The 27,263-nt window shown below is 38.6% G+C and overlaps 1 protein-coding gene across 3 annotated transcripts in view; it reads left to right on the forward strand.

Moving 5' to 3' along the window:
- Positions 1–27,263, forward strand: part of Reph (Regulator of eph expression) — a 153,140-nt gene that overhangs the window by 113,933 nt on the left and 11,944 nt on the right. For 2 of the 3 annotated variants that reach the window (XM_065229731.1, XM_065229732.1), the window contains exons 3-4: positions 22,020–22,498; positions 22,604–23,293. In XM_065229731.1, the coding sequence (XP_065085803.1) occupies positions 22,020–22,498; positions 22,604–23,293 (1,169 nt within the window). Of the gene's footprint in view, positions 1–21,753; positions 21,942–22,019; positions 22,499–22,603; positions 23,294–27,263 lie in introns of those variants that run through there. The other variant, XM_065229733.1, reaches the window with a different exon arrangement.

Genomic DNA, 27,263 nt, shown 5'->3' on the forward strand with positions numbered 1-27,263 from the left:
AAAGATATTTCTCGTCAGGGTCGTTGAGTTTTCTCTTCCGTGGGATTAATTTTTGTAATGACTTGGTTACCAAGATACCACGCGGCATAGTGCAGCCTACAATGGTTGTGAAATGTTTACTGTATGACGGTAATTTGATACCGGCCTACCGGAGTATAGTTTGTTTCCACGATCTGGTCCTGAGAAGAAAATAACAGTTGATCTCCATTGGTTTTGGTTTAGCAACAATCATTGAACAAAGCTCTTAGTTTAATTTATTGATCAAGGCCTAGGCAGCAGTCTCCGCTGTAGCCAGGTGGGCCAGCGCGGTAGGTTTCCAGCTTTCGGCCACCAAAAGCGTCAGGTGCCACGTGTGTCCATCCCGGCACCGTGTCAGTGGGCCACCTATCAAAGTTCAAAGCCAGCCCATACCACTGAACAAGACGGTCCGTATTCTGGGGGTACTTGTTGACCGGTCCCTCAACTTCGAGCAGCACTTTAAGGCGATCAAGAACGACTGCCGCAGTAGGATCAACTTGATTCGCACCATCTCTCGCCCCCACCGGTCTAACAATCGCGACACTCGTTTCCGGGTTGCAAGAGCCGTCATCGATAGTCGCCTATTGTACGGTCTTGAGATGACGTGCATCGCCACCGAATAGCTCGTGCAGATATTAGCACCAACTTTTAACACCTACGTTCGGATTGTCTCCGGTCTTCTTCCGTCAACGCCCACCGATTCCGCATGCATCGAAGCGGGTATTCTGCCCTTCCGCCATCGTATAACCGCAGCAATTGCAACGAAAGCCGCTGCCTTTACTGCAATGACCTCCGGGAATGACAGGATCTTTCTCCTCGATGAGGGGAACAGACTCCTCCGCATGACTGCCAATTCGGAGCTCCCCCCAGTGGCCAAGGTCCACTGTTACGGAGACAAAAGTTGGCGCATACCTCCACCAAAAAATCGAGAGTCGGATAAAGAGCAGGTTCAAGGCTGGAGATAACTCTGCAGCGTTGAAAAGAACAATAGCCGAACTGCTAGGCTCGGGCTACCCAACCCATGCCCACTAGACTGATGCAAATTTTGACATTTCCGCTCCACAGTGCTCATACGGTTCAAAATCGGGTTCTGACTAGCCTTCCAAAATTTTAACTCATTCGATAAGAAACTGACTTTTTCTTTATAAATTTATTTGATAAGGCTCAACCGAATTAACTTTACAGAGCCGAGGATTCTTGGTCACTATACAATAAATCTTAAAACTATAGTCAAAAAGTACAACACAATAAAAACTTTATCTTCCACTATCCAAAAAGCCTCCTCCATCAGAACTGGAGCCGCTTCTAGTAGTTTCATTGTATGGCAAATTGTTGTACGCCAACGAGGGTCAGAGCGCGTCCATTGCAGCAATGGACGCAAAACGTGGTCAGCACTCACACACTCATCACTAAACGGTTGTTTTCCAAAGTCGACGATGCATCGACCGAAAGAACTGCTGATGAAGAACAATGAGGAGGACCACACAATGGTTGCTGCCGAGAAAACAGACGATCGCGTAGCACACATCGAGAGTGGCCTGCTTTTGTCGACAGCCGAGTGAACACTGAAGAAACTGACTTGGCACAAACCATTTGAAGTTTATATGGAAATTACTATGGGAAAACCAAATGTTTTGTTCATATCCATCTAGCAATTTACCTTATCGCTCTGCTTTAAAAAATGATAACTGAGCTTGCAGCAAATTTTCTCAGCTACAACTTTGTCCAAGACCACTTTTCAATATAATGTAAGCATTAAAAGTTATCAATAATTCAAGCCACTAATGTCTTATGATTATGCTCAATCAACTGTTCAGCAGGCAACATTGGTGTTTCTGGCGCTTAGAATACAGTACAAAAATCATGGATACTATGTCACACTGCAAGATACAGTGTTGCTCACAAAACAGCTGCTTGATCATGTCATAAGATTATCAATCTCTTAAACAATTAATAACAATTTTATTTGACGTTTGGCTCAACAACTGTATTCTGCTAAGTTGTAGCTGAGAAAATTTTCCATAAGTATAGCTTTTGAATTTTTGAACAGTGCAATATAGAAAAAGGTAAGAAGACAATGAACAAAAAGTTTGCATTTCCCATAGTAATTTCCATATAAACTTCAAATGGTTTGTGCCAAGTCAGTTTCTTATCGAAGGAGTTCAAATATTGGGAGACTTATCAGGACCCGATTCGGAACCGTTTGAGCACTGTGGAGCGAAAATGTCAAAATTTGCATCAGTCTAATGCCCACATATACACGGACGGATCGCTTTCCCGAGCCGGGGTCGGAATTGGAGTAGCCCGAATTTCAGCACCGATGAGTAGCAGCCTACTGCCGTAATGCTCGGTTTTCTCCACCGAAGCTGCGGCCATCTTTGTTGCCGTTACAACACCCTCGGACCGGCCCATACTGGTGCTATCCGATTCGTACAGCGTAATACAATCCCTTACATCGGAGACCCGGACTCACCCCTGGATACAGGGTATTGTGGAGGCCACATCTCCGAACACGGTATTTTCCTGGATCCCTGGGCACTGCGGTATCCCAGGAAACAGAGAAGCCGACAGCTTGGCAGGTTCTGGACCAGCTGGCCCCCGTTACACCAACGAAGTGCCACTACAGGACATAAAGCGATGGATAGTCAGCAAAATGTGGGAAGCCTGGGAAGCAGAGTGGTCCCAATCCCAATCCCTCTTAATCCGAAGAATTAAAGGAACGACGAGTAAGTGGACGGATATGTCGAAACTACGGGACGAGAAGGTGGTTTCTCGTCTTAGGACAGGCCATACAAGGATCTCACATAGTTTTGGTGGGACGCAGTTCCACAGAATGTGCTACGTTTGCGGAACCACTGCATCGTTGGAACACATCCTAATATCAACAACTACGGGAGCAGTACGCACTTCCCAACAGCATTAGAGACATACTGGGTGACGAACCTTCAACTTTAGCGACAGTTATTTATTTCCTCAATGACGCTGGGCTGTACAACAACATTTAGGTCCTTTTAACTTTCTTTTGGCTGACGGTACATCTCTGCCGGACGGAGGATTACCCCTCCTACGGTGGAGATCCGATCTCTTTCAAAACCCTACCTAACTTTGATGTACCAGATTGTTTTTTTCTCGTTGCCTGTATTGTTAGTCTTTTTACTGGAATCTGTTTTAATTGCTTCTATTTGAGTACATGTGAATTGTAAGCCTACTCCGTAACAAAATTTGCTGACAGAACTCCCCTCTCCTCGTATTTTACAGAGATGAACTAGCCAACGGCTAAAAATCTCTCTAATAAAGTTCAAAAAAAAAAACTATTTGTTATGTACTGCTACAAACACCTCACCTTAGCACATGGAACAGAAAATGTATGCGATTCATGATTTTAGATGATCATTTCAATAGGCTCTATCTGCCTTGATCGATTCTCATCATTGACTTTCTCTTTTGACATTAACATTCCCAGTTGTGTTTGACGTATTGAGCGCTAGATATTAACCAAGCCATGTGCACGGAATAATTCTCCAATGCCGTGATTATCATAAGATGAAAATAACCGATTGATGCAGATAGGACCTATTGACTTATTCAAACGGCCCAGCTCAGCCCTTTCCGATTTGGATTCACATGCTCTCATTGTTTTTCACAAACCAAGAGAGCAGCTTGCCTCAAGTCTCATTTTTCAAAAGGACATGTGTATTTCACATACATATTATTAGATAAATCACTGCTCGTATACTGTCGATATGGAATTTGTGTCTGAGAAGAAGTTGTAAAGAAGCAATTGATCATTTTCTCAAAAACTCAAAAGCAAATCCCAAATACACATTTTCAAGAACTCAAACGTTCAAGAACTCAAACGTGACAAGTGAACCAGGAAATCCTGCAAAACCGGGAAATAGTAGGGATTTTACTTTCACCAGAGAAAAACCGGGAACATTTCTCGCTGATTTTATATCTAAATCGTTCAGTCTTGAAATCTATCATTTTCGAGTTTGCACTCGAAACATTTTTCATATTCTTCCACTTTCTCACCTGATTCGCTTTACTGCTGTCAATTATGAATAGATGTGTATTCATCTTATTGGTTGAATTCAAAGTCTGTTCCAGTTAGTATTTGACCGCTTCTTTTTGATTACTGTAGCGTCTCTGTTGATAGCGTTTTGATCTGGAAGGGTTGTTTATTCAGTGGTGAAAATTTAATCAGAATTCATGCATACGTTTGAAAGTTATCGAAGTTGGAAGATAGAATTTTACCTTGCCAAACCCAAGGGCGATGCTCCAGGTAAGTTCAAACTTGTCTTTGCAGATAAATTCGACGACAAATAAATAAATAAATAAATAAAATTAAGAAATATGGCAAAACAATAAAAAAAATCATGATTTGGAGAGGTGGTGGAAAAAGATAGCAGATAAGTTTGACCGTACCACTGTGCAAGACATCCTTTGGTTTTGTTTTTTCCGTCGATCTTGTTTTCCGTGCTGAGCACCAATGCTACCGACGTGCCAGGAAGGCAGCTCCCACATCTGGACCTGAACCTATCGACCCATCAACTCATGAACCGGGGACCAACGGCTTTACTTCCATCTGAAGGAAGGCGTGATCAGAGATGTTTTGCCTCAGAACATCCCGGCGGCGCCGACTGGGATTGAACCCAAGCCTGTTGGAGTGAGAGGTAATCACGCTTACCACTACACCACCGGCACCGTTTTTACTGTGCAAGACATAATATTGGAGATATATAGCGAAAAAAAAAGTAGAGCTGTTGGGATTAGAAATTATTCAGAACCGAAGTCAGCATGGGTAATAGACTGATGCAAATTTTGAAATTTTCGCTCCACAGTGCTCAAACGGTTCCAAATTGGGCCCTGATTAGCCTCCAAAAATTTGAGCTCATTTAGTAAGAAACTGACTTAGCACAAACCATTTGAAGTTTATATGGGAATTACTATGGAGAAAACATAATTTTGATTCATATATATCTCACAATTTACCAGTTCACTCTACTTTAAAAAATGATAGCTGAGCTTGTTGAAAATTTTCTCAGTTACAACTTTGTTGAAGACCAGTTTTCGATCAAATGTAAGGAACAAAAGTTATTAATGATTCAAGTCACTGATGTCTTATGATTATGCTCAATCATCTGTTCAGCAGGCAACATTGGTGTTTATGGCGTGTAGAATACAGGACAAAAATCATGGCTACTATGTCACACTGCAGAATACAGAGTTGCCTACAATACAGTTATTTAATCTTGCCATAAGATTATCAATCTCTTAAACAATTAATAACTATTTAATTAGACGTTTGGCTGAAAAACGACTTTCTGCAAAGTTGTAGCTGATAAAAATTCCCATAAGAATAGCATTAGAATTTGTTAACAGTACAATATGTAAAAAGGCTAAAAGACAATGAACAAAAAGTTTTGTTTTCCCATAGTAGTTTCCATATAAACTTCAAATGGTTTGTGCCAAGTTAGTTTCTTATCAAAAGAGTTTAAACTTTCGGAGGCTAATCAGGACCTGATGTGGAACCGTTTGAACACTGTGGAGCAAAAATTTCAAATTTTGCATCAGTCTAATGGGTAACCAATTGGCTACAAAGTTGACATGAATCAGTTAAGGCTAAATCAATAGTTGTGAAGAAAAGCATGTTGGGCTGTTTGGATATTGAATAGTGTAACAGCCTGCAGAACAATCAGCAAACAGAATAATACCATTGGAATTGCTTTGAATATTGTTCCATGAGCAGTAGAGTGATGCAAAATTTGAAATTTTCGCTCCACAATACTTAAACGATTCCAAATCGGATCTTGACTAACCTCTCAAAATTTGAACCCATTTGGTGAGAAACTGAGATGGCACAAACCATTTGAAGTTTGTATGGGAATTACTATGGTAAAACCAAGATTTTTGTTCATGTCTATCTAATAATTCACCATATCGATCTGCTTCAAAAGATTTCAACTGTACTTGTAGGAAATTTTTTCAGCTACAACTTTGCTGAAGATCACTTTATGATTAAATGCAAGGATCAAAAGTTATCAATGGTTCAATGCGCTGATATCTTATGATCATGCTCAATCAACTGCTCAGCAGGCAACATTGGTGTTTCTGGGGCGTTGAATAGGACACAAAAATCATGGCTACTATGTCACGCTGCAAAATACAGTGTGGCCTACAGAGCAGCTGCTTGATCATGTCATAAGTTTATCAATCTCTTAAATAATTAATAACTTTTTCCTGTCTCGTTTTATATAGAAACGATTTTCAGCAAAGTTGTAGCTGAGAAAATTTTCTATAAGAATAGCTATCGAACTGTTTCGCAGCTCAACCAAGGAAAAGACAAGAAGGCAATGAACAAAAAGTTGAGATTCCTCATAGTAATTAACATGTAAACTTTAAATCGCTTGTGCGAAGTCTGTTTCTAACCAAATGAGTTGTAGCTTTGGGAGGCTAATCAGGACCCGATTTGAAACCATTTAAGCACTGTGGAGCGAAAAAGTCAAATTTTGCATCAGAGCAGTGTTTTGCATTAAAATCACCAATAATGAAGAATTCAGGCCAATGACGGGTAAGTTTCTGAAGGTCACCCTGAGAAAATTCTTTTGCTGGTCTACGCAGTGGAATGGCAAATAGGCAGTTATAAACGGAAGTTGTCCAAATTGTGTTTCAACAGAAACTCCCAAAGTTTCAAAAACATTTCGTTTCTAACGAAGAAATAATTTGATGTTTGATACGTCTATGAAAAATGATGGCAACGCCACCACAGGCTCCATCAAGGCGATCATTTCGATAAATGAAATAGATTGCGTCCCTTTTTACCTTATGATCAGATCTAAGGAACGTTTCAGTCATAACAGCGATATGACCGTTATGAACTCTCGAAAAGTTAAATAGCTCGTCCTCATTATCTTTAAGAGATCGAGCATTCCAATTCAAAATATTTAATGATATAAAATCCATTGCTGAATTCCAAAGTTATTACGATATTGTTTGCAAATTTAACTCCAGTTTGAATAGAATCAATCATGGAATTAGTTTTCAGCATATCAATAATCATGTCAATTTATGATTTCTGTAAAAAACCCATTTTAGGAGCAGTAATGCTACCCCAGTCAAAGTCATATGAAGCTTTGCATAATTGTTAGGGATGGGAAATTGTGCACATATGTGCTAAAATTCGATGTTTTTGAATCTTGTAATTCTTTTCAAAATGGCAAATTCAACATTTTTCAATGAATCGTAACACAAAAACGTCATTTTAAATCGGAAAGACGTCTGAAACAAAGTTGTAGGGGAAAATAAAATCTTCGGAGGTAAACTATACGCGGTAAAACATTTTCTTACTAAAAAACTAAAATTTGGATAAATAATTTAATATAGAAAAATATACTTAATTTATATTAAAAAATGAAAAATGCAATTTTGTTACATTTTAAACACTTGTGACACTTAAACATTTACAAAAATCGTAGAACACCAACTTTTGGACATTGGTTTTTAACTTTTGTCAGAACGGTTTTTTTCATATTTTTTTACACAGAATTTAATTTTTGAAATAATTAAAATATTTTTCTATGCAAACATTACACAATTATTGCATATTAAAAAAGTACCAAAATTTTACCAAACTTTGGGCCCATACATAAATTCTGCAATCGACTAAATTTTCAATAGCGACCAAAAATATCCATTAGTACCGTCCCAATGACGCGTTAGCGGTGGACCCAATGTTAGATCCACAGGCCAACATATGAGCCATTTCCCCGACGTCATTTAAAAAAATCAAAATGGCGGAATTCAAGCACAACTGTAAATTCACTCATAACAAAGTCTCTTGAACCAACCAACATCATAACAAACAATTATCGAAATTAGCTCCAACAATTGCCGTTAAAACGTCAAAATGACTTTAAAACCACAGGATTGACCTGAACCTTTCAGTACTCGCACCAAATTATGTAACACGAGCACTCGTGCAATGGACTATATACAACAGTATGTTATTTTCACTTTGCTGTTCACCAAAATATTCTTCAAGTATCGGTCTAGGGTTAACTACCCCATTTTCGGCCTATTAAGCACAACCCGCACTTAGTCTGTCTTAATCTAGTGCAGTTCAGCACCAAACGGAATGTTATTATTACTGATGACTTCCAAATTTATTTACCTTTCCGTATGTACCGTAAGATTTAAGAGAAATCAATCGTTGAGATATTGTCAAAAGTCTAACACTGCTTCTTGACGCCAAACTCGGCCTACGGATTCTAAACTCGGCCTAACGCATTGAAACGCCGTTGAACGCCAATGAATTCACTTCGGCGTATCGGATGAAGATAAAAATTGATTCGGTCGGAGCGCTTTGTTTTTGGGAATAATGAGTGCAAACCATTACGTAGATTATTAACTAAAGGATCGTACCAAACGCATAATCCACTTGTTAACTCTGAAATCATGGATTTATTTGAAGTTTTCTGCTCGATAGGCCCAAAATAGGCGATTAGGAATAAATTTCACGTTGAGCGAGCTCCAAATTCAGATTTTGTTTTGTACTCTGTACAACAGCGCGAGTGCTGAAAGGTTAACAACGTTCAAGAAGCCCAAATTGACTTAAATTTTCAAAAGTCATCTTTTAAACGCAAACATAGCTTGAAAAGGCGACTTAAAATTTTGTCAACATCGTCTTAAAAACTTAAAAATAGCTCTTATAATTACCATGAAAACGACAAAGTCGACCTGCACCAAACCATGAACGATTTTCAAATTTGCATAATTTATGGAAACAACCTTTCTTGTAGCAATTTATTGTAAAATGTCAAATTAAATAGATTTATCTTTAATGTTTATATTAAGTAAATGGATGTTGTGCTTATGTTTTTCCATACTTTCTTAAAAATTTATCACTTGATATGCATTTTCTTTCCATAATATAGTGAACGTTCCCCACTGAGACTTCCTCGGTATCCTCAGATTGGATTTAGCTCGAAAAATTTTCATCAACAAACCCACCGTGCTCTGATGACTATTTGCTGTAGTAAATATCTAAGCAATTCTAATACAAACTAGTAAGTGAGAAAGTTGCTAGGCTGTTTCGGTGGGTGATAGTGTTGGTGATTCTGATGATGATAGTGTTGGCATTCGAGAAGTGCTTATACACAGTGTGAAAACAGCCTTTATTGGTCGCTATTTTTATGGCCGTTAAATAAACTAACCGGCGTCGAGTTAGAGTGCATCTAACAAAGCCGCACACAGTTACGCGAGAGGTGGATGCACCCGTTCAAGGTTAACCGCTTCCCAGGGGAATCGATGGATAGCTGACGATCGAGTGTGTTTGCTACTCAATGTTGTTTACAACATTGTACGTAATGTTTACAGGATGAATTGCATTCCAACATATCAGATCTTGCCTTGGGACAGCAGCTGATTAAATAAGGTGGGTGTGTCTACGAGAGGGTGACGTTTCGCGTAAGATTGAAAAAATCTTAAAATTGAGGAAAATCTACCAATAGCGACACCATCGGCAAATAATTCATTCCAACAGTTACCTATCCAATTAGCATAATAAACAACTTACAACCACCGACTGGCTAAATACCCGCTCAAGACATTTTTCCGCATACAATGTTATTGCATTGTTCTCCTTCGTCTGGACAACAGAAACCTTACAAACCACAATAAAAAAAATCATCCTCTTTTGTACAAACGACATCATTGTATTCTGTCTTGCCAACCGTTTAACACCATCCTCCGAACCGGAGGAGAAGCACATCATCATCATCATCATCATCATCATCGGTGCATAATTTGTTTGCCAATTGCTACTTTGTAACCAGGCGTGCAGCGAGGCGTTTATGATGACGACGAGGACGGTTTTGTGCAGATAAAATGTAAGGCGATGTAAACTTTTGGTGTGCCAATGGAAATGGAAATGGAAATGGAAATGACAACAAGCACCGGGGATGGCAAACTGTAAAAAAAAATTGACACAAAATCAATTCACATCTTCCAGTTCTAGTTCGAGAATGGGGAAGGGAAGTGGGGTTCGAGCTCTGGAATGCAATAGTGTAAATATCCAGACCAGCCCCCTGGAAGAGGGCTGCATACAGTGTGGGGGTGTTTGTTCTCTCTGCCTGCCGCTCGTTTCCTGTACCTACATATGTCTCACTCTCCATATGATGATGGTGCAAGCAATCAGAGCTGGCACTGTTTGAACAAACCAAACATAGTGTGGTGTAACATGAATGCAAGGGAATCGGAATGAAACAGTGTTTTGAAGATATTGATACATTGTTGCATTTGTCTGTAGATACAGTAGGTTTGGAGTACTCAAAATGCATTCATGGAATTTTGTTTTAATGGTTATCATCAATAATTGATTGCCTAACGGAAATAATGGTGTTGGAAACTATTTGAGTTGCCTTATTTGAGAATTGAGCTGAAGAATCTACGGTTCAAGCTTATGCTTATCAGGCTTAAATAATCGAGAGTAATCTCCTAACTGGTCACCTGAAAACTACAAGTCGGATGAGAAAAACTGATGTACGGAGTAAGGGCAATGCGATCATATTATTTCAAACATCAGACCTCGCCACTAGTACTACAATTACGGGTTTTGAACGGTGAATGTATCCTTAATCCTGTATATTCCATATGACAATGTAAAAATTGCTTTGTTCCAAATGAAACCGGTTTTGGGTCTCATACGACTCATAATTTAAATCTGTGGTGCTAGTTTCCTGCATCAAAACTAGTTTTTTTTTTAATATAAAACGAAACAGCATATAAATCTGTGCATTTGTTACATCAGGACCTGTCACCAGGGTTCTGCAACCGATTGTGTGGTTCATGATGCTAGTCATATCCCCTGGTTGGATTAGATTGCTGTTAAGTCTGCTTTGTATACTATATGAAAATTACTTTGTTTCAATTAAACTCCGTTTTTGATACCGTATGATTCGGAACATGAATTCGTTGCGCTGCTTTCCTACATCAGAACTCATTGGCAGGACTCTAACAAGGAGTTTTGTTCGTTGGTCATGTCCCTGCCAGTTTTTTTTTTTGTAGATTGTTGTACAGCGGATCTTGACAATGGTAAAATTGCGTCGCTCCAATTAAAACAATTTATGATCTCTTATGACACAGAATATGAATTCGTTGCAGCAATATCCAACATCAGAAGCCATTGGCAGGGCTCTAGCGAGACGAGTTGTGTACGGTGGTCATATCCCCAGTTTTTTTTGTCCGATGCTTCGCTCCAGTTTAATCAAATTTTTCGTACCATGCAGAACATTTATCAGTGGCGCTTACTTCCAGATCATAATTTGACGAACGTAGATTTATTTTTAGACAATTTAACAACAAAGGCAATATAACGATGAACAAATTGTGAATCTATGGCCACGATGCTCAAGTGGCAAATACCAATCAACTCAGATCAACGAAATCGAACAATATCGTCGTTTATATCATCACAATTTGCTGGACAGAACAACCCTATTATCTTATTTATTACAATAATCTTTATTTGAATAGAACTTTCTCAAAGTAAATTTTTCAAAATTTCTTTTTTTTAAATTGATGCTAAGGCTTATTCGTGACAATATCTGGACACATAAGTTGTGGAATAAAACAAATTAGCTGTCAGCCCAAGTAACAATTTTAGCTGCAGACTAGCTTATACAACCGAAAATTGCCTTATGCAGCAAATTTTTCTATGTATAAGCTGATCTGCAGCTAAAATTGTTTGTTGGGCAGTTTAGTCCAGGATATTTTTAAAATTTATTTATCTGTGCATCGTTTATCATTAAAAAACAACTAATCATTACTTAATTCGGCTGCATCAAAAATTTTCGAGCTTTCGAGTTTACTCCAGTCATGAGAGTCAGTGCAGGCAACCGATTTCGTTGCTTTTGTCCAAGATTTTCGAAATTTGCTTGTTGTTTGCGCTGAGAGAGCATTCCCTTCACGAGAGCCCAATAGCGCTCGGTAGGACGTAACTCCGGGCAGTTTGGTGGATTCGCCTCCTTCGGTACAACATGGACTTCATTCGCTTCATTTCGTCAAATATTCAATTTCATTTCATTTCAAAATTCGTGAAACAACTTACGAGCACGTGTTTTGGATCACATTCTGCTTATTATCGGGGTTCGGCACAGTTTTCTCCTTGAATAACTTCATTCCTTGTCGATGATGCTTTGAAGTATGCACGAAAGTTGACGCCATTTTTATTTTGAGAAACAGTACGTACCGAAAGATGTGGCCTCCTCTGTAATATTTCAAGACCAACAATTGAAATTGCCTTAACTCCATTTCGTAAACAAACCTTGTAAGGCCATTTTATGGCGAACCGAAACCTTCATTCGGAAACTTCAACCACAATCGGGTAGAGGAGAATTTCCCCTACGTGTTAATTATGTTGGTTTCGGTTCCCGAGAAAATGGCCTTACAAGGTTTGTTTACAAAATGGAGTTAAGGCCATTTCAATTGTTGGTCTTGATTTGTTTCACCTTCACTTCCTGCTAATGGTTCATCAAATCCATTTTTGTTTCACTTCCCGTCTTCCTAGCTGTTGTCAAACGAGAATCGATCGATTTTAAAACGCTGTGAACAGTGCTTGCAGGAAAACCAAACTTTTTGGGAAGTTTTCTGATCGAGAGATCCGGATTTTCATTGCGGCCGCACACAATTGCTTTTCGGACTTCGACGACATTTTCGACTAGCTCTTCTAATGTAAACAGAGGTTGAATTTTCAGAAAGAACAGACAATCGTCCAACACTCTGCGATATATTTCACTCGTTGTTTCGATGTGTCCAAATTTTGTCGCAAACAAACCTTAATCATCAGCCCGAATGTAAAATGTAGAATGTAGAAACTTGGAAATTAGCATTATTTTTTCCATATGCTACTACCGACTGGGATTGATTTGAGAACTTTTTATTTAAAAATGTCTGACATTTCGACCTAGAGTATCTACACTGAAAAAAATCCACATGTTCCATTCATGTGTTTTCAAATATGAATTTTTCCAATTGCCAGTCACCATGATATCATGTGGATTTCATTCGCATTTCATGGGATCAATGTTGGAAAATAAAATGTCCCAGCTGTCAGTGAAATCAAATCAAATCACACCATAATTTCGTGTGTTTAGTTATTGAAATTCATGGGATCTCAGTATAGGATCTGCGCTACTGTTTTCTACTATCGTATATAATGTGTATAGCACATGGATCTCATCAGTAGTAGGACGAGTGTCAAACGAAGTATTAAACAAAGTAACAATCAATGCTAATGTATGTTGCTGCTAAACTTATGACCCTTACGAGAGTTTACAGGTACCCCACAATATTAATTTACGGTTTAATTTACTGACAATAATTAATTTTCCCAGTAGCAATCAATTTGTCAGCCGGTGTGAAGTAGTCGGTCAGTTCTATCTGAAAGAAAACTTAATTTTTGGCTTTATTAGAGAGATTTTCAGCCCTTGGCTTTCTTTCCAACAGAAAACTTATCAGGAATGGTAAGTAAATCCTATTTAATAACTGAGAAGAATCTCCATAACTGTCTTTTACAGTATCCTTGGGCACAATTTCTATTATACACTCTTCGTAAATTAGGTTGGACTTCATTTCCTCTTCCATCATATGAAGCACGCTGCATGCTTATAAACATACAAACATTAAAAGAGCGTCATGAATATGCAATGGTTTCATTTGTAAATGATATCGTTTCGCAGCGAATTGACTCAACAGAACTTTTATCAAAATTAAATTTCCATGCACCCACTCGGCAACTCCGAAATCGAAATTTATTTGCCATAAAACATCACCGCACAAACTATGCAAAATATGGGCCATTAAACCGCATGATGGCCTCTTACAATAAACACTGCGAAACCATTGACTTTACAATGTCTCGGCATAAACTAAAGCAATATTTTTATTCCATAAGAAATAACAACTCATAAAAGAAAAGACAAGAAAGCTGACACTACTTTTTTTTATATACATATATATGTAAGAAAACAAAACTGTATTAGTTGTACTAGTCTACGTTGGTTGACGAAATAAATAAATTTAGCAAATTTAGGTCCTGGTGTAGTGATGTGATTGGAGAGAGCTGCAGTGTTTTTTATTATCTTTTATGAATTAATAATGAAAAAAAAAACCATTAAATGAAATGCAATATTACTGGGATAAGTTTTGATCCATTATCAAAAGTAAGAAACACGAGCCAGCTATGTTCGAAAATATGCTTTTGAATGAAGGAAATTTGATGATTAAGTGTCAGACTGTCGATAACAAAATGTGAGACACGTGAAATCCAAGTGTATCACAATTGAACTTATAGTGGTCGGGAATAATTTCTATTATAAGTTTCACACATGAAATGGATGAGGTTCGCAATTTGCGCAAATCGAAGTTTGGAACACATAAGGTAACGTGTGAAATTTTTTAAGTGTAGTTTGTGCTTCGGTTGAGAGAGGTTGTGCCGTTGCTTCGTGGTGTGTGTTTTTATGCTGGTTCCGGGATATTAGTTTTTCAGTTGTGTTATTGTTGCCGGTGATCGGATTTGGTTAGTTCCAAGCCGATAATTTAATCTAATTGCTTTAGTTTTTGCAAACGTTTTGTTCTAGAATTGCTGAATAATTTTTTGTAATGTATTCGACTCCGTAGAGTTCTCATAAGATACTTGAGCCTAAATAAATGAATGACTGAATGAATATCACCAAATGTTAATTGGTGCAGGAAATACTATTCGTGGTGCAGATACTATGCGGGGTTCCTTGAGGAAGATATTTCGTCACATTTAAGAAACTAAAAATTTCCTTTAGTAATCCTGTAAACATGAATGCCATATAAATATTTTATTAGCGAGGTTCTCTGATAGGGTTCTTCTTTATTTGAAATGGTAATGACATTTATAAACGAAAATTTTAATTTGACTAATTGAAGAACTCAAAAAAAAAAATGAACTCAAATATAATTGAAGTTGGTCCCTTGACATTGCAAGAAAATGGCAAAATTATTTCCGGATCTCAAAAATAACCATAGGAACTATTCTTTAACATGTACATGTTGGAAGGCGGGTTATCTATACAAATGCTGTTCACCACATTTTGATAAATCTCCTCTCACTGAAATCAACGGTATTTGATCTCACTGTGATACACTATTCCTCAATATACAGTATCGAGGATCGCCGTTTCTCTTTAAAAAATGCTGAACCCACATTAAGGTTAATTTCCTCTTACTGAAATCACCGGTATTTCAACTCATATAGCATTGAAGTTGGCTATTCTAATCCCAGTAAAATATTTCTGAATCTCAGAAAGCGGGGACGTTTTTTTTTCCATAAAAATGCTGAACACCACATTTAGCTAAATCCCCTGGTACTGAAATCACCGGTATTTGAACTTATAAAGCCATTCCATAGCAAAACGATATAGTGGCTCCCAGAATTTCATAAAAATTTCTAGTTTTGTTCCTTATTGCAAAATATTAGACTCGCTTAGACGCGCTTTCAAGCGTACCTTCAGTGAAGCTCTACGGTGCGAAAGTTTTGCATTTTGATTAGAAGATTAATAGCACTAAACTATCTATTTTAAGATGGGTTAAATGTAAATTCAATTGGATTTAACGCAAGCATTTAATATTAATAACTATTGATACAGTCCCAAAAGAGCGATCCATCCCTGCTGTTAAGTCACATCACAAGTGTTAATAAATAGGAACGAACTCATCCAATGAATCCATGAGTAATGTCAACAGAATGAAACTGTATGGCGCTACTGGTACTTTCATGGTCCATGTTTCTTGCTTGAATCAGGATGATATCCACCTGGTACTATTAAACAAAATTAACATGTTGCCCCTCCTTGAATACACCCTGGTGATTCCTTCTTTTTAGAGATAATCTACTGTAGTCCTGTGTCTATTATCTTTTTGAAATTTTCACATTTTCATCATTCAGATGAAATATCACTAAAGAAGTCACTTGTGGTTTGTTTCTCCGTGGCGTCGAAACGCAAAGGAAAGAACGTCGGGGATCCAGTGGAGGAATTTGTTTTCGGAACTGCTGCCCTCTGAAGCTCTGAAAAAACTTGATGAGACGGGTTTTGTTGAGAGTCACGGAAAGACAGCTCCAAAACTTGAATCACTTTGGAAATCACTATCAGATTAGGCTGTTTTAAAAATATGTCGAAATCGTTTCTCTTAATTTGCTTTCTCGCAAAACAAAAAAATCCCAGCTAAGAAAATGCATGTCAAACTTCCCAGTTTGAATTAAGAATTTAGGTGGGCTTTTCCCAAAAACTTTCCAACTCTCATAATGACAGAAAGGTTTGCTACAACTTAGTGTACTTCGACTTTTCGATTATTGTATTTTTTCAGCCCATTTTTACGGGTTTTCCCAGATGTACTAGCAAATCCCAGCAAGGTAATAATATCTACAATACTTCAAAACGGGGGCCTTATACAAATTCCATATTAAATCCGTTCAATTGCGATTTTAGTTATTCAAATTAACGGAGTTCTACGGTATCATAGAACTCCTAAGCAGTTCCATGAATTCATTGCAGAAACATTCAACAAGTCCCAAGGAATTATGAAATATTCCTAGAAATTCAGGATTTTCCAAAAAATTCTAGAAATTTTCGGGGGGCTCAGGGAAAATCTATGAACTTCAGGAACTTTATTGTAACATTACACGAAAACCAAAAATCTATTACAATGAATGTTAGTTCCATTTCCTATCATCCTCTGTTCATGAACATCGCAGCGAATGTTAGAAATTGACCTTACAGGCGATGTAATGGTTTTTTGCCTTCTTTATTTCGTGTTCTGTCTGTGCTTTCACCTACACAAGCAAGCATTTGCCTTGATTTTTATGTATAACATGGTAGAACGACGCACATTCTTGCCGCGAATCTCTCCAGCAGAAAAAGCATACGAAGTCGAGTGTGAGAGGAAAGGAACGCTTCTTGTTTGCTTTTAGGCTATCCTTATTCAGAAGCATGGAGAGAGCAGTGGAGAAAGCACAGGTCTGATAATCGCAACGTTCGTGGTTCGAGTCCAGTCGGCAACCTTTTTCCTATTTTTTTTTCGACATAATAAATATACCTCACTAATACACTCTACATTTTTCTGTCTCCAATTTTCTTGCATTGGACCGCAGCTAGGTATATCGCATCCTCGGTTCATGCGGTCTCCACTTACATCCTCTGATGATGAATCCCACATAATTGTAAGCGAATCTTACATCCACCGGTTGGGTGTAGAGAAGTTCAGAGAAATGATTGAAAATTTAAGGAACTTCAGAAAAGTTTAGAAATTTTATTAGAAAGTTCCACGAGCTTCAACGAAGTTTCGAAAATTTAATTTAATAGCGGGAGCTCCAGGGTTGATCAAAGCACTCAATTAATTTCAGAAAATCTCATGAACTTCACAACAACTTCAAGAAACTTCTGCAGGATTGAGGTACGTTTAAATAACTTTAGGGATATTTAGAGAGCTTCGGAAAAGTTCTGAGGATTTCAGAGTAGTTATGTGAATGTCCGGAAAATTTGGGAAACTGGAGGAAATTTTGAGAACTTCAGATTCGTTCGATTAACTTCAGATTAATTACAGCTACTTTACAGATGTTCCAAGCCTTCCAAATTTCAGGTAAATTCAAATAAGTTGAGAGTCCCATGAACGTCAGAATGGAGCTCTGAAATCTTTTGGCTAATTTTGATAAGTTTATGTTAGTTCCATTTACATCCAAAAAATTTCGGGAACCTTCCAGAAGTTCTGAGAATTTCATAAAAATTTTCAAGCTTCCATAGGTTTCTGGAAACTACCGAAAATTAAGATCAAAGAGCTTAAGCGGCGCCAGTGGTGTAGTGGTAAGCGTGATTACCTCTCACCCCAGCAGGCCTGGGTTCAATCCCAGTCGGCGTCGCCGGGATGTTCTGTTCTGAGGCATAACATCTCTGATCACGACTTCCTTCGGGGAAGGAGGGGGGGGGGGGGGGGGAAAGCCGTTAAAGAAGTTCCAAACACACACACACACGTATGGAAGTTACGAGAAATTCACGGATCTGCAGAAAACGTCGGGATGTTAAGAGATTTTTAGGGCAGTTTTTTTTTTATAATTATTTTATTTGTACAGGCTCAATCGAATAAACTTTACGGAGCCGAGTTATCTCTTGCGTTATACATTATTACTGTCTTAAATTTAAAGTTAAAGGAACTGGACCGAGTATTCGCGGTTGTCTCGAGGTTAGTGGAGATTTACAATTTTTTGGATGGGAAAAGGGAAGAAGGAGGTTTGAAATGTGGTTTACGATACAACTATTTAATTAATCCTAAAGCATGAAATTATTTCTATTTATCTTGAAAACAAACATTGAAAAAAAAAAAATCCCACACGTACAAAATACAAACTAAACACAAGGTTAATCAAACTTACAATCTAAGGTTAATATCCTTAAAGTAAACATATATGAGTTTCATAAACTCCAGATCGCGTCTAGCCAAGAGGGCAGTTTTTCAATCCCCCGTTAAGCTAAGAAGCTGACATCCTATTGTTTTTAAATGTTATGGTTAGCTGATGGCAGACAAGTTTACCCGTTCCCTAGTTTCACTTAGAGGGTACTAAATTGTATATACATTCCGAAGGGGCGCATATATAGAAAATCATTGAGTAACCAGGTCTAAATTTAGCATGACAGCACTGGATGCAAAAGTGCTAGAATTATGCGAAGTGGCTCAACTGATTTACGGTTAAAATAAGGCTCCTATGTCGCATGTCCCTTACCGATTACAAGTGTTGTTGGGTCGTTCTGTCCTCGTATCAACATAGAAATTAAAGACAGCTTAATTCGTTCTGTTAGTAAAATGTTTGATCTTGAATTAAATCTACTGAAAATTCATCTCGAATATAGGTGGCGTGATTGCTGAAAATTTTCATTATCTGGATTGAAAAACCTAAGGTTTATTTTTTTTCAATACTTGAAATTATCTAAGAAACAAATAATACAACAGTGCCTACGCTTCAAATATTCTTACTTTTCATATTCACCATTTGTGAGTCCCACCTCGCGGCGTCCCGGTTTCGCTTGCGTCAAACGACAACAAAGTAATGCCCGTTCGTTTGTAGTTTTCATTTTACATTGTAACACGCTAGCTATGCTAGCGTGCTAGAATCTCACTCTTTGTCTCTTTATGTGTGTGTAAGTGAGGTACAGAGAGGAACCATAGTTTGCGGGTGGAGTTATAGCTGGTATTATTTGTTTGATTCCTTGATACAGAGAGGTATCGTCGTTTGTGGAGGGAATCTTTATTGGTATTCCGTTTTTCCGAATGGCCAGCTGCCTGAGCCCACAAATGGTATCTTTATTACCAAAACACAGATATCAAAGAATTCACAAAAATAATACCAGCTAAAACTCCATCCGCAAACAACGGTACCTCTTTGTAAAGGCAACAACAGTAGGTGTAGTACACGCCACATCGTGCAGCTTCGTGTTGTCATTCATTAGTAGATGCCTCTCAAAGTAGTGTAGGGGTATATGCTACAAAACGCCCCCTGTAGCTAAACGGATTTTCGTGAAATGTTAAAGTAAAACAAAATTTGTATTGTGATTGATAAACTTGTCATCTCCAGAAAGGTTGAGGTTGGTCAAATGAACCAAAGATGAAATAGATCAAGCGTCTCCACCTCCACTGATAATTGATTCATTCATGTGTGCAGCATATATTTTTGATTGCAATAAGATGAATGAAGCATTTTATTTTTAGTGTTACTTAATACGGTCGAAGACAAGATTAATTTTGCAGGTCAATGTATAAAGGTAGCATAATCAGGAGGTAGATATTTTTACTTTTAGGCTAATTTTGTGGGAAGAATAGGATGCAAGGCGTCCATATAGGAAGATAGCTAGGCCTTACATATGTAGAATAAATCTCTCCACTTGGTTTATTTTAATTAAAGGCAACAGTCGAAGGTATTATTTTAACCAATACATTACTATTTACTTGTATCTTTGATCATATGTTTGCTAACAAGTGAATTTTAGGCAGAAAGTGTTAAGTTCAATACGTAATGATAGGATGAGACTAACCTGGTCAGGAACATGTTGATTGTTTGTAGTGGGAGTTCAATTTTTTATGCAATTGTCTGTATCTGGTACGGAGTATTAGCTTGGGTTGGGTTGATTAGGTAAGATTATACCCTATAATAATAATTGTAGTGATAAGCGTAATCCTTCAGGCAGGCTATGATTGGTTAGATCACTATTTCAATGGTTTGGCCTTTTTCGGTGTTTTACCAGCTTCAACGAAGTTCTGCCTGGAATTCGAAAAAAATATTAACTCACAACTTAAGCAGCATCATCGTATTACCTGCTCTGCTCTTGTCCCAGATAGAGCCGTTCCCGATCCGGATCGACTTCTCCTGACCGGCTGTAGCTGACCTCCCACTGTCTACGCTCACTTTCTCGGGAACTCCCCCATTGTCCCTCTATTTTCTTTCTATTGTGGTGACCGAAACATCCTCCACTAGAATAAGCTCTGAAAAAATGTGAAAAGATATAACATCTATTTTCTTGCATGGGAGATTTATCACCATAGCAATTTGACTACACAAATTGTACGTGGATCAGAGTAAACTTTAAGCTCTAGCACAAATGTTTTTCAAAACGTTTGTGGAATAGCATTTACTTACTTAAAAACAAAGTTGAATTGAACAATGGGCCGAAAACTCCAAAATGAGATACGCTTTTGTTTATGTATTTATAGTTTAGTTAATGTAACTCAAATTCATAAATCCCAGCTACTCATGCGTGGAAATTTCAAAAGTAGATATGAAAATGAGTATCTCAAACTCATTTTTGAGCAACCTCGGATGTGCGTGTGCACATTAATGCCATATGTCACCACACATACCATCCATTTGGCACACACACACTTGATGTGTATTTCGGAGTGGGATCTCTCCACAAGTAAATTTTCCATTCAAAATGTGTATGTACAAGTTGTAGGCTGGACGACTTCCAACTTTTCTATTGTGAAAATAACAGATGAGCTTGATTAAGGGTGTTATACCCCATTTACCCCTCTAGTTGGACAAGCGGCGAGTGACACATTCTCTCAGAGCTAAGCACTACGCATGGATTTTCGAGTGTGGGGGGTTATTCCTTATAGAATGTAATGGCACTCTTGTATACGTGCACCGATTCTAGTGGTGTGGAAACTGAACTTGCTCTTGAGTGGACTCTGAATTTTCCACTGCACCGTAGTGTGGAGCCGGTTCATGTAAGAAATTGAATGTTATTGCCCACCAAATGAGAATAGATTGAAATTTGAATTACTGATACCGATTTGATTGACATGTTCCATCCTTCCTACACCGTACCGATACGTGATAAGGATGACAATGATTAAGTTCAAAAACATGTGTTTGTTTCATTCTCAGTTGGAGCCACGGTGAAATTGAAACCACCCAGATCAGCTGCACGATACTGCCATACCATCACACACAATTTGAACACCGGTAAAATTTGCTATCAAATACTAAACAACCACATTTGGAGTCATATAATCGACAAAACAAAACACGATGCCGGTTGACTTTGTGAGCACTGTGAGTGAATCGAGTGCGGCTGATAGCTGAATTCGGTCTGCTGTTAGCACTAGCACATGCAAACCGTTCGGAAGCTATAAAAGAGGGATCATATGTTCCTGCGGGCGTCAGTAGGTCTGAAACCCTTTTGGAAGCTTGACGCGGTTTAGATTTCAAGATTCAAGCACTCGGCGCTGAGGTTTTGCAAATTGCATCAGCTGTGCAAAGAAACGTGCCGGCAGAATGTGTGACTGCCTTCTGCCAAATAGTGTCTCGCTTTCATTCCTGTCGCTATCAATTTCCGATTCACCGGATAGCCGTACGTTCGTCACCGATGCGTTAAGTGTGAAACCGATTTACTGATGGATGATTTTCTCTTTCTCCGTTTTGTTTGCAGGCTTGAGCTCCCGTCAAGACACGGCATCTCCGACGGATACTGCATGCTCGTCGGAATCACCGGCATTCCTAGGTGCAGCCTCACACTTGCTGATGTACGATCAGAACAGTTCCGAAGAAGAGCTAGAAGTGATCAACGGCGGTATCCTCGAGGTGGGTGGCAGTGAAACCGACGGTGATGGTGGTGGAGACGGTGGTGGGGGTGGTACCGACTGTGCCAGCAGTATCGACCTAGAGAGCAGTGAAAACTTCAATCGACTCACGGCAGGTCACCAAGCGTTGGCAGAAGTGGGTTATAACAATGCCAGTGACGAGATTGATGACTGCACAGAGGAGTTGTGCCTGGCAACGTCCCCGGTGGCTGGTACGCTTCGGCCATTGGCGATCACGCCCAACCAGCTGGGTGCCAACAAGCGATGTAGTTCGAATAATCTACTCGAGAAGCGTAAACGATCTCTAGCGCACAGCTCGGATGAGGAGGTAAGCTTTTTGGGTAGTGATTTGAATAGCTGTTTGGTTTTGCAAAGTTGGTTCACAATTTAATGCTAGAAAATGAAACTAAGGATGGTTCTCTTCTCACTACAGGTTCGTCATCTGCTCGAAAATCAGCATCAGCAGCAGCATCATCATCATCATCACCATCATCAGCCATTGATGTCGGCGCCGGTAAATTTCCGCACGTCGCCACCTCTAGAAGCTTTAAAACCACATCGTGGCCATATAATCCAGCGTTCGACCACACCACTCATCCTGACGGAAAGTGGTCGCGGTCTGGAGCACATTAGAATATCATCGTCCTCGTCGATCTCGTCGACGACGTCTTCGCTCTCGTCCCTGGGAGGAGCCACCGCTGCTGGCACTGTCTACGGGGGCATCGGAGGCTTGCCCACCTGTGATAGTCCGGCGGTGACGTCCGGCATCAGCAACCATCAGCAGCATCATCAACATCATCATCATCATCCCCATCAACATCAATCGCAGAATAGTAACAATCTAGCACTGTTAAGTACAACAAATACTCCCACGGGTGCCAGCTCAGGCCCGGGAGGACCAGTGGGAATGCCATTCGTAGGCGGTGGCCAGGAGTCAGGTGGTGGCGGTGGTGGTGGTGGTGCCGCCATAGCTGTAGCCAATATGGAAATTAGTCGCTCGGTTAGTCCCCCGGCGAAGGTGTTCCACTGTGCGGTGTCACCCCGGCGGAGGCAGTCCCGCCACCAGCAGCAGAGGGCGCCTCGACCGCACCGGCCATGTTTAGATTTCGATAAGATGCAGCAAGTGAGTATCTACAAGTTCGATGCGATACCGAGCAGTCGGTTTCGAAAGTGTGTCGCTATGTGATATTGATTTCCATGTGATTATATTTATAGTTTTCGTTACAAATTTAGTTTAGTTTTTTTTTTGTTTAAATAAAATTTTATAACACAACTGAAGGCAAGTGGGAACAGTTTTAAAAGCTTACGGAAACGAAAGAATACATGTAGCTAAATCCTAGTGCATAGCCTAAGTATCATTGCAAGTTTTAGCGAGGCTCTAAAGCATTCTACAAGTTTATATCATGCTCTATAGAACCCTCACAAAACCAAAATTGTTATAACTTGTTGGGAATAGTGGTGTTACTATAATAATACGGACTCCTCATCACAATGGAATGGCCTAAACTGACTTTTTCCAAACTTCCAAAACACATTCTTGGGATTAAACGGAGCATCTTGATTTCCAATATTAAATATAAAGCCCATACGCGATATTGTATGAAGAGACGTTTATAAATTACTATTCAGTTCCATTTGAGTGGAAAATTCAGTATGGACCGTAGATACTCGCCAATTACCCCAACAAAGGAAAAACAAACTTAAGAATTCCATTAGGCATGACTTTTTGTTTATTAATTTATTTGATAAGGCTCAACCGAATTAACTTTACAGAGCCGAGGATTTTTGGTCACTATACAATACATCTTAAAACTATAGTCAAAAGGTACAACACAATAAACACTTTATCTTCCGCTATCCAAAAAGCCTCCTCCATCAGAACTGGAGCCGCTTCGAGTAGTTTCATTGTATGGCAAATTGTTGTACGCCAACGAGGGTCAGAGCGCGTCCATTGCAGCAATGGACGCAAAACGTGGTCAGCTCTCACACACTCATCACGCAACGGTTGCTTTGCAAAGTCGACGACGCATCGACCGAAAGAACTGCTGATGAAGAACAATGAGGAGGAGCACACAATGGTTGCTGCCGAGAAAACAGACGATCGCGTAGCACACATCGAGAGTGGCCTGCTTTTGTCGACAGCCGAGTGAACACTGAGGCATGACTTATTAACCTAGCAAATTTTAACTTCATAAGACACTTACGAATTCCATGGGCATAATTAACGCATTCCACTAGTACGACTTATGAATATATATTAGTATAATTGTGTGGCAAGTATAATCATACTCTAGCCCAGGGAAGTCGACACATTTTCCGATCAGAAAAATTCGTAGACCGGACAGGGAATCGAACCCAAGCCACCTCTAGCATGGTCTTGCTTTGAGCTGCGCCTTTACCGACTGAGCTAAGGGAGGCCCCATATAGGCTAGCTATATGTCAGTGTCTAAAAACATCCAACCCCCAGAATATGCTTGATATTTCCAAACTGACTTTTGATACATGGCCCCATAAACGTAAAAAAGCTAAAAGAAGCCATAATTAGACATAAACCATTGAAACAATCATGATCAAACCAATATGATCCTAAGGCTATGATATTCCAACATAGCTTCCAAAATGCCATAATTACAAAAATTACAGTTACATTATAAATCTGTCATAAAATGCCAGCAACAAAAAAATAAAAGCCGGTGACGGTGGTGTGTGGTAAGCATGACTGCTTTCTCACCCCAATGGTGCCGAGGTTGGTGGAAATTTTCTAAGACATAAAAAGTAATAAAGGTCCCGGCTGGTGGAAAGGTGTGGAAGCTGTCTTCCAGCACATTCGATTGCCGACAATGGATGGCACGAAAAAATTTGAAAATTAAAAATATCTTGGGCACATCACAATGAATATTAAAAGAGTAGGAAGGACTAAAGAAACGTCAACATGAGCTAGAATGGCAAAAAGGATACAAATTATCGAAATGGCTTAAAAATGCTAAAATGGCATAGGAAAAATGCTATAAAATACGCTTCATTTGAGTAATAAAAAAGCATATAAATCAAAAGCACAAATTGTTGGTGATTTTCGTTAATGTGAAGAATACTTCTTCTTCTTCCTCGCATTTCAATTTTATTGCTTATCGCATCTTAGCTTATTGTGTGCTCTCAACTTTGTGTTCTAGATGCACTTCCACAGTTATTAACTGAGAGCTTTATATGCCTGTACCATTTTTACATAAGTATAATTGTATGGCAAGGGGCTGTGACATTTCGCTGAAGGATGTTTCGTCGGAAAACATTTCGCCGAATGGGTAATTTCGCTGAATGGGCCATTTCGTCAAATTTTCAACATGAACATGAATCAACATACAATTAAAATGAATTTGGAGTGCATTTAAATAATAGATATTCCCATGTAAAACAACTCGAAAGAACTGCTCATGTTTAAAAGAAGGAAGCATTCCTATGCATCAAAATATTTATATATTATTTTAAAATTTCTGAAATCATTACAACTCGAAAGAACTGCTCATGTTCAAAAGAAGGAAGCTTGCCAGGTTGAAAAAATCGAACCTTCTTAGTCTTTTGTCGACACTGCTTTCAAAATTTACTGAGCTTAGAAAAAAGTTCAAACCCGTAGAAAATGGTTCGGTGAAATGTCCCGCTCCCGTGTGGTAAGTCCAATATTACTCTATGCCCCCCGAGACATTTTCCAACCCGAAAAATTCATAGACCGGACCGGGAATCGAATCCAGCCACCTCCAGCATGGTCTTGCTTTGTAGCTGCATCATGATCATCTGAGCTAAGAGAGGGTGAAGAGGTGTGAAAATCGCATAGTTTGCGTAGCTGGAACTTGGGCGTGAACAAGCTCAAACACTGCGTATTGATTGTTCATTCAACCCAACTAGCTTTGCTTTAAAATGATATGCCAACTGATCAGAGAACCAAAGCGCCAATTATGAAAATTATTGAGGCTCAATAGGTTTATGGAAATAGTTAATTTTAAAAAATGGCAGGAGTTGGTTAGTCTGACAGAACTGATGATGTTGATGTTGTTTCTCGCAATGGTTATGTCATTATTGGGACTAAAAAATGAGATCGTGAAATATCTTGTAAAAGAGTTTGTAATACATACAGCTCTCTCTTGCTTGATATTCAAAGGATTTAAGGAAGTATCGATTGACAGAATATCAGAAAAAAATAATCTTAAATTCTTTGACATAATCGCATTGTTTGATTGTATGATATTGATATGAATTTGCAATAAATATATAAATGAATTTCTGTCTGTCTGTCTGTACACTGAAACAAATCAACATGTACCGTTTATTGGATCCATCTTATAACATAGCAATGTCAGCAGATTTATTCATTCTATGTGATGATTGATAGATTCCATTGGATTATCACTTAAAAACTATGACTGCGATATGGAATGATTTCTATCGTAATTTCACATACTTAGTACTTGATAATACTTTGCTTCGAGCGTGGTTAGCAATAGATAAGATGTATATGAATATTGTATGATATATTTCATGGTGAAAAACTGGTGATGTGTAATGGGTGGGAACAGACATCTAGAAACTAATGGAAAATCATTTAAGTTTGCACTATGAGAAAATTCAGTAAAATATACCTGTTTTCATGATGAATATTGCTCACTAAAAGATATATCTTATAAGATAATCATGTATATTTTATTGGAGTTGCTTTTAACGATTATTGACGTTTGTTGATATGTCGCGGGTAAACAGACATGTACAAACTATTGAACTGCCATTTAACTTTGCAGTATAGGAAAACATGTATATCTCATTGCAATAGCTTCCTTTGATTATTGAGGTTTGAAGATTGTAAACAGATCTATCCCAATCATTATATAGTCATATAGATTTGCCTTTTAAGAAATCCAACAGCAAACATTTGTTTTGGAATGGTTTTCTGGGATGAATATCGCTCCCAATAAAATACATCTTACATGATTGCTCTTTATAAATTATTAAAACTATTTTCAACGATGTTATCATTCACTCATTAAAATGATTAGTCGAACTAAATATTACTAACAACAATGATACTGTATGGAATAATCCTTGTTTGT

Source organism: Ochlerotatus camptorhynchus, unplaced genomic scaffold (genome assembly GCF_037179485.1).
Source record: "Ochlerotatus camptorhynchus isolate MF236.1 unplaced genomic scaffold, CSIRO-AGI_Acam_v1.1 ptg000320l, whole genome shotgun sequence".
NCBI lineage: Eukaryota > Metazoa > Arthropoda > Insecta > Diptera > Culicidae > Ochlerotatus > Ochlerotatus camptorhynchus.